General features: G+C 44.8%; 1 protein-coding gene across 1 annotated transcript; it reads left to right on the top strand.

Annotated features, from left to right (window-relative positions):
* The first annotated feature begins 323 nt into the window (after positions 1 to 323).
* LOC102878818 (probable G-protein coupled receptor 83) lies at positions 324 to 8,273 on the top strand. The gene is given in 6 exon segments (XM_015588418.1): positions 324 to 409; positions 4,719 to 5,077; positions 5,080 to 5,234; positions 5,834 to 5,959; positions 7,110 to 7,243; positions 7,664 to 8,273. Coding segments are annotated over 6 exon segments (1,470 nt in total).
* Positions 8,274 to 9,211: the final 938 nt, after the last annotated feature.

The following is a 9,211-nucleotide window of genomic DNA, read 5'->3' as shown; positions in this document are numbered from 1 at the left end:
ACCTTCTAGAGCTGGCTGTGACCTTAGTAACATTGACTACAATTTGGCATAGTCATCTGTAACCCCCTAGACTAGGGCACCTTTGGCTATTATTTTCAATTAGGGAAATTTGTTGCAAAGACAGCCTTTGAACTTTGAAATTTGTGAAACTGTATGTGAAGCATCATGGGATATGGAGCTAAAATTAGTATCTGACTTGAGATCTGTGTATGGGAGGGGATCAAGCAGCTGAGAGTATTAACCCCAATAGAAATTGCTAGCTATGGTGTCACAGCCTGGTAGGCCTCGCATAGTATCCAAAGGTCGTGGGTGCTTTTTTGGTCATGATCCCATCGCAATTTCTCAGCACCAGAGCAGCCACTCTAAAGGGCGATCCAGTGTTGGCAATTCTTGGTGGAAATAAGAAAAGGTGACCACCACAAGCAAGCATATCTATAGGTGACGGGAACTCAGATATTAGGTAAGGGCTCCAAGCAGAGACCAGGCCTGAATGGGGATTGAGGCAATAACAGGGTAGCCAATAGAAGATAACAAGTTGAAACCAAGATCAGACTAAGACAGGAAAAACATGGCAAGGGGCAAGGTGAGTATTAGAGAGTATGTTTGCACCAGGGTTTGCCCTTGTGTCACAGGATTTCTTGTCTGAGTGAAGTTAAGTAGATTTTGGGACAAAAGAAGACCACTGTAGTCCTCTCTGGCTCCCTGGACCCTGGATTTGGAAGGAAGCTTCACTCAAGCTTCACTGAATGTTGAGATTGACTGAAACAAGTGTGACATTTTCATCTCTTTGTCAAGATTTGAGCAGAAACTGGGCCTTAAGGGATCCACTGAGGAGAACTGAAGAATGCACCGAGAGCCGGGAAACTAAGGTTGGAGCAGTCACTGGCAGTCTGGTGAAAGACGTAGGTACTTTATGCCTAATACGTGTTTGGTTTTTGTGTTTTTGGGTGCATGTTTTTGTATTTTTATAACTTAGAAGATAGAGGAGGTAGTAATGGTGATTTTAGAGGAAAAAGTAAACTCAGTGTGAGATGTAGCTGTACAGACAGTAAATGATCTGCAGTGGCTAAGACTGAGCTCATCCAGAGGGGCACAGTTACAAGAACCGGGAGTTGTTTTGCCTGAGCAAAGTGAGAGGCTAAATGGATAGATAACCTGAAAAGATTATAAGAACTAATATGCCTATTCTGGCTCTTACTATGCCAAGGAGCCTGCCACCTCCCATTAGTTGCAGTAAAACTAGTTTCCTCACTTCTCATCCACTCCATCTTCATGGAAAATAATTAGAAAAGCCTGAAATGCTAGGGAAATGCATAGGAACTGCAGCTACTAAACTCTCCTCTCACAACCTTCTCTTCTCCCCTCTTCCCTGGAACAAGCCAAGAGTATTTGCCCTCTTTGTGACTTTGCTCTTGCTTTCTGAGGCCTCAAATTTTACTACTTCTCACTCTTCTCTGCTCATTTCTGTCCAACTGACAGTTCAAACACCATCTTAAATGCTAATTCCTTTGCAAAGCTTCCTCAACCCCCACCCCACACCTACACTTGCTCCTCTAACACTGACTGTCTGCATATTTTGCACTTGCCTGAAATTAACTATTTCCTGGATGTGGATTCTTCTCTTTTGTACAACTGTAAGCTTCTTTCAATCCCCCATAGCGCCTGGCCCAAAGATGGTCAGGCAGCCCCCTTTCCCATTGATGTACTGAGTGCATGGATGGGCTTACCCCAGACTTCCCTCTGTCTCCCAACTAACTAATGATGCTGTGCAAGGTTTCAAGTAAGTCATGGGCTTTGAGGATCTGTTGGTCCAGAAGTTCACATGTGCATCAGTGTTTGAGATGCAAAGAGAGAGACAGTAATCACGTCAAAAGTTTGAAGATGTATAATATAATCTGCATTGTTTTTCTCTGTGCTGAATTCAATTCAGCTGTGCTGTTGCATGGAATCTTCACTCCTTTGGGAGCTAGATATTGCCAACTTTCTTTGACATATCCAGGAACTCTGGCTCAGAGAGTTCAAGGAGTGTGAGGACCATAGTTAAGAGGCTGGTACAGACCAAGACCATGTCTCAGCATCTCAATACTTGAGTTCTGCCTTTGTGTGTTCAATCCTTTCACACTGGTCCCTGCCACAGAACCTCTGCACTTCTCCAGTTAGATTTTAGAAAAGTCTTATATTTGACTACGTGTCAACATGCCCTTCATCCCCCAGCAAATATGGAGCCTTTTGGGGCCATTGGGAAGCCAGCCCAGGGCCAGGTACAGAGAAAATTCTTCTTAAATGCTCACTTGATATTTCTTGGCAGTCTTCCTTTAGAAACTGCTGCAGAGGGATCTAACTAAAGATTAATGACTCCCAGCTCTACAATGGATCTCTTTGGTAGAGTCAACATTTGTTACCTTTTTCCAATGTGATTATTTGTGTGTCTCTGTTTTGTGGGCTACCCAAATAAGACACAGATTTCTTTTACTGTTTTTTTTTTCCTCTTTTTTTTATGTCCTCTTTTATTTTTAAGGAAGTTGCCTGATAACCATATAATTTTTCCAAGCGTAGGTCTATATTCAAAAAGCTTAACTCCCCTTCACAAAACCTAGCTTTAGTTATTCTCCTTTTTTTTTTATTTAGTTAGATTTTTTCTGATTAGCCATGTGGTGTTAATTTGTCAGCCACCATCTCCCCACAGGCTGGGACACTCCAGAAAGGTTGCAAGACCCTTCAATCTCTTTCTTAACCCTTCTTTAACCCATAAGTAGCAAGTTGTAGTCAAGGCAGACAGACATAAAAAGACACACATACAGGCACACATAATACGTGTGTGGCAGAAGTTTGCTTGCCTCCTTTGTGGCTGCTTGGTGACCTCTGATGCCTGGATGACGTTGATGATGATGATGATGATGATGATGATGATGATAGTGATAATGAATTTCTGTGCATGCCTTGATAAGTAGTCATAGACATTGGGTGGTTCCCCTACTAACACCTCTAGGAGAAGATGGGTGCAGGCACTGGCTCTCTCCACAGCCTCTTGGCAATAGGAGGTGGATAGGAAATAATGACACTGGTTGAAACAAACACGATGTTTCTCAGTGACAGCTTGCTGCAGAGCAAAACACCCTGGACTGCTAAGCTCCACACTTCTCATTTCTAGTCCAGTGCTTCAGCTAATTATCTCTGTGACCTTCCTTAAGCTCTTTCCTTCCTAAATCTCCATTTCTCTATCTGTAAATTAATGAGTGGAAGGGTGGGAGATGATAGTAAAAAATACTCTTGAACTCTGAAAGTCTCAGGGCACTGTTATGTTTCCTGCAAGCACCTCTAGGGATGCAGCTCAGTTGCTCTAGTTGTAATTCAAATATCTCCAGATCCCTTCTCCAGGAGGCAGTCTGGGAATATCAGCCCCAGCCTCTTTCCCACTTCAACTCCAAAGACTAAACTCCATCTCCCTCTTCCCGCAGCATCAGACTCTGGGAGAATCGGTTTTCAAAAGCTTCCCAAAACACAAATCCTCCTTGGGTGTGCGTCCTCAGCTTCCTCACTAACCTGCCACATCCAGTTCCCAAAGTAGTACTTCCTGGGTATTGGAGGAAAATGTAGTGTCTCCCAAGGAAGCTGGATGCTGAACCCTGGAATCATTGCATGCGTTTTTGAATTTGATGGCTTCGTACTGGAGAAAGCAGGGCATCAGCATCATTCTGGCCCCTTTCCAGGCGACGTTTACTTGGGCTCTCAGTCTCTATAGTGTCCCCTCCCTACTATCCGACTGTCTCCTGCTTCACTTTCCTTGTGCAATCCAAAAATTTATGCAGACCCTTCCTGGTGATCACCCTCCCTCGACGGCCACCCAGGTCGTTAGTACCGAATGAGGCGTCCAGCTTTTCAGGCAGATCATAGGTCTGTTTGTCCAGCCGCCACCTTAGTCGCCGCAGCCCCCTCTCAGTTCTCTGCACTCCAGCTCCAGCTGGTATTTTGGGCACTGGTGCAAAAGAAAAAAAGGAGAGTAAAGGAAAAGGGAGGTGAAGAAGGCGGATGATGGGAGTTGCCAAGAGAAGATCCCTTGAGTCTGGGCTTCCAGTTTCAGCAAGAGGGAGGAGGAGAAGCCAACAAATGGCAGAGAAAGGAGGGGCGCTGAGACTGGAGTGGCGAAGACTTTGCCAACCCCTTTTGCTCCCCAGCGGGGATGAACAGGGCGGGGATTGAGCCGCGGCTCCCCATTGGCTCTCTCGCAGACCCCTAGACTTTCTATAAAGGGTGGCTGCAGAAGGCACTGCCTTCACTAGCTCAGAGCGCAGCGCCTGAAGGCTTTAGACAGACGGATTCACCGACTAATTGAAGGCTATAGAAATTTAGTTGGAACAACCCTGGGCTGCGAGAATGAGGAGTGGTGCTGGGGCGGCGCGTGGAGTTGCTGTCCCGAATTTAGAACTGGCACTGCCTGCGCACCCTAAGCTGCGGAGAGTTTGGAGCCAGCTGCATTTGCTCGCCCCGCGCTCGACTGCCCCGCTCAGTTTCGCGCACTTGCCCTCTCCAAGCCGGTCCAGCGATCCAGTCTTTCGCTTTCCTTCTTGCCGCCCCCGCCTCCCGCACTCTCCCTGCCCCCACACCTGGGAGAGCGCATTCTCTGCTCGGAGCTGCAGAACGCTGACCATCGGTCGCCTAGCGCTCTGTGGAGACCCCTCACCCTTCTCTCTTTCTTCTCCAGGCGCTCCCTGACCCAGTTGCTTAGGGACCTTGAGGTTTTCCACGGGCGTCATACTGGACGCCGTGATCACAGAATCGCCCCAAGGGGCTTTCCCGAACCCCAGCACCATGAGCTATGCGGATGAGCTGACCCCCGAAGCTCTGAGTGTGCCGAGCGGGTTTGATGACCTGATCACCCCCACCGCCTCCCAGGTGCTGCAGGCTATTTCTAATGCTGCGTCTGCGGTTGGTAGCTCAGGCCGCGATAGCGTGCTCTCCATGATCCATAAGCTGCCTGAACATGTCTCGAACATGGGCAACCTGGCTGGCATGTCAGGTCCCATGGCTTCGGAGGTGGTGTCCCAAGATGAGCAGGTACAGTTCTGGTTAGTAATGGGGTCACTATAGTGGTATTTGCTGCTATACTAGGCAATTGGATCTTAAACCATGTGATTATGAAGCACAGGAGGGTGCACACTGCCTCCGGCCTCTTTGTTGTCAACATCTCCGTGACCAACATGATGCTGGCTTTTCTCAGCTCCCCCTTCACCATGGTAAGCTGGGTGCTGAGGAGGGGGACCCGGTGGTCAGGCCTTCAGAACAGAAACACGCTTTTGCACTTGCGACAGAGAGAGCTGTGTGGTGGGAAGGAACGCGGAAAGGGGTTGGGTTGATTTGGAAAGTGCGTAGAGACAGGAATGGCTGAGAGAATTTGTAAACGGTTTGGAAACTAGCGGCGGAGGTATTGGCATTATTGTATCTATGTTGCTGAATTAATCTCCTGCCTTGGCAGAGGCTGAGAGACTTAGGGTGCCCGGAGAGGCAACAGGGATCCGTTGCCGGTGAGCTTTACAGTGACATTGAGTAGAGGAGAAACCTAGCCTCAGTTGCCCCATCTTTCAAACGCAGTGTTTAGAATGGATGGTGGCTAACCCTTCTTGTGATTTGGATGGAGTCTGTGTCCAGGCTGCAGTCTTTGTGTGGAAAAAGATGGGAAGGGTGTGACAGCTGCAGTGTGAAAATGTTTCTTTGCTTCCTGAGACAATGTCAGCAGTTTGGTGAAGCAAGAGGCTTCTACTTCTGTTTTTGAGCTTGTAAGAGGAGAAAACACAGGACTGAGTCTTTGTGCCTCATCATGCCCTTTCTCCCACAGGTGCACTATCTGTGTAATTCCTTGGTATTTGGGAAGATGACATGTCACCTCAATCATTTTGCTCAGTATTCTTGTGCCTATGTAACTGTGATGACCATGGCTGCTATTTCTCTGGACCTACATGGGGTATGTGTTTCCCAGGGCTCTTTAGGTCTTGCAAAGGGATAGATTCCTTTATTAGATAGATAGAAGCAGCTCAGAACACAAATAATCTAAAATGTTCTTTGAATTCCTTGAGACAATCTATGTGAATATATATCTAATTTAGGAGGATTGCAAGATGGTGAACTACAGACCTTCACCATATCAAATCTTATGTATTAAAAATGCCATTATGTTTGATATGGTGCTATGGAAGCAAAGATGTAGCAATAAGCAAATGATAAAAGTGTCCTCCTTTGGAAAACATCTTTTATTTGATGTGTTGCAGGATGAGCTAAGGAAAGAAAAAAGGAAAGGATTAGTCAGAGGAGGGTATGGCTTCAGGGCTGATGATGGGTTGAGTATAGGAAGTGGGCTTGAAGTCCATGAGTGAGAGCTGAGCAAAGGAAGTGGGAAGGCATGGAGAGACTTGAGGAAGGAGTTGGGAGGAGGGATGAAAGTGACTTAAAAGGAAAGAGATAGGGCAGGGGTGAGAAGCTGGGAGGGGTTACATTGTTAATCAGTTAGGAAGGAGCCAGAAGACAAGTGAGGTGGGAGGGACATAGAAGGAAATTGAAGGGTTGCAGCTGAAACCAGATGGAAGGGGCCATGAAGAAATCTAAGGGATAAAAGATGGAGAAAGATGAGAGAGGGCATGGAGGAATGGAAGAAGGAAGAAGAAGGGAGGGAGGAAGGGCAGGAAGGGAGAGTGACCATGGAGGAATCAATATGGGAGAGAATGGAGGGAGAAGATAAAAGAGCATGAAGAGAACCAAGTGAGTAAAAGGATGCAGGGATTTGAGGTGTTTACCCATCCATATATGATAAAGAAAAATATAAGTCACACTTTTGGACATCCATCCTTTTTTCCACTGAACTCCCTACTCAGAGACAGAAAATTTGACATCACTTGGATTCCTATTTTCTCATTTAAATGTTTTTCTCTATACTAACCAGCTTTGCTCTTTCATAAAACAAAATGCCATTCATCTGTCAACTGAACTAGTACCCAAAGCACATTACTCACCCACCTACCAAGTTTTTATAGCTTTGAAAAAGAATGTCAGTTGCTGAATGCCTAATAAGTAACCCTAATTTGAATTGTTGAATTGATCTGGGGTCCTTTTTCTTCCAGGTGATGCTATATCCCCTGAGGTCCAGAATTACTCCAATGCAAGGAAATGTTTGCATCATTCTCATTTGGATTGTGAGCACCTGTGCTGCTTTCCCACATGCCATTTACCAATACCTTTACCAAGTTGAGATTGGGTAAGAGGAACACAGTATGGCCACTGTTTGGATTTCAGCAATCCATGACCTTGGAAGCCTCATGAATAAGGGGAATGGAACAGGGACTGGAATAACACATTTCAAAACATGGATACGAAAATAAATTTCTATAAACTAGAATTTATTAAGATTACCCAAGAACTCTCATGACAATGGGTTGTTAGACATATCACTTTCTACTTGAAGTCCATTGTGTCCCTATATGCCGTGTTAGAGGTCTGGAATAGGGGAACCCTAAAGCTCCCTGCTTTATAACCCTAGTCTTTGTGCCTAACAGACACAAATAGTAAATATGTCTCTTCCTTAAGGCCTAACTGCCATATAATGCTTAGCTATGGGTCTTAGGAAAAGGGAAAATTAAGTTAATGTTTCTCTTTCTCTATCTGTCTTATAACATAGAAACAGAACTGATGAAACTGTCTGTGTTCCCAGTTTCTCATATACTTCAAAGTCCACATGGAAATACCTTGACCTGAGCACCTTTTTGCTCTTCTTCATCTTGCCATTGATGGTGCTGATGATTGTCTATGGTCATGTGGCCAAGAAGCTGTGGATCCATAATGCTCTAGATGATGTAAATATCCACACTTACGTCTGCCAGCGTGGGAAGAAGAAGGAGACACTGAAGATGCTGATTATTGTGGTGCTTGTCTACACTATCTGCTGGCTTCCTCTCAACCTCTACCTGGTGCTTCTATCCAGTGAATCCATCTCAAGCCACAATGGTCTCTACTTCTTCCTACACTGGCTGGCAATTAGCAGCTCATGCTACAACTCTTGCATCTATTGCTGGCTCAGTGATAGCTTCCAGATTGAAGTTAAGAAAGTCATAATGGAAATCCATAAGATGCTGAGCTCTGTCTCACCCACTCACCACTCTGCTTGGGTGGATCTCAATCCTGAAGTGCCGAAATTCCCACGATTCAAAGACTTCGATGAGCTACCCAGTCCCCCTCCATCCCCAGAAGTAGAAACCTCCTTTCTCTACCCACCAGTGCCTAGAGTTTAAGCTGCCCAGACCGCGATAGATTATCCATCTTCAAAATCTCTTAGACAGGGTGGAAACAAAATAATTAGGTTTCATTCATTTTTCATGGTAGAGGGAGTAAGAGTAAGGGTTGGAACTTGAGAGATGGAGGCCATATAAGCACCATATGCGTCTCACTTGCTCTTTCATTTCTTTCTGTTTTTTCTCCTGTTCTCATTTCCTACATTTTTTTCTTTCTCCCAACAGTGAGTAAACTGAAGTAATTAGACCTCCAGGTTCATCAAGATGTGTCTACATCACTTAAAGAAAAGTTACACTTTGACTTGTGGTCTCCTGAATTTCATCTCTTATTCTGGAGACTGTTCCCCTCTCCATTCTTTGTGTTCTCTCCTGCCCATGGTACTTTTCCTCTGACATCATAGTTATTGTCTCAGGAGCTGCAAGAGCCACCAGAGATTCTTATTAGTATTTTATTTAGATAGACAAGAGGACTATATCCATATTATGTCCAAAATGTTTCCATGAAAATGCCAGAAAAGAAATGATAGTTCCTGAAATTTAATCATGTTCTCTGGGAACTTGAAGCTCCCTATAAATGCAAGTAGTCATATCTTATCTCCTTATGGCAGAATGAGAATGAGAAATCTTACTGGAACAGACAAGGCAGTTAATATCACACATCACCTGGGATATTTCTCCAGATTACAAATACAATAATTTAATTATAGCTTTCCTTTAAATGTAGTAACAAGTCATATGTCCAAGTTAGAACTGCAAAACCAAAAAAAATTCTCCCTGTTTCTTGACTCACATTTAATGCCATACCTTGTCTCATGTAAACTTGTAATGTCTAGTTTTGCCTTTGTTTTTCTGGAAAAGGAGAGAAAGTGTGTAATGTGTTCACTGTTGATTTAAATGTTTCCATCTCTCTAGTCTATGAGGATTTCAACTCAGCAGGA

This window comes from Pteropus alecto, unplaced genomic scaffold (genome assembly GCF_000325575.1).
Source record: "Pteropus alecto unplaced genomic scaffold, ASM32557v1 scaffold344, whole genome shotgun sequence".
In the NCBI taxonomy this organism is placed as follows: Eukaryota; Metazoa; Chordata; class Mammalia; order Chiroptera; family Pteropodidae; genus Pteropus; species Pteropus alecto.
Note: the sequence above shows the minus strand (reverse complement) of the source record. Positions and strands in the feature narration are given on the sequence as shown.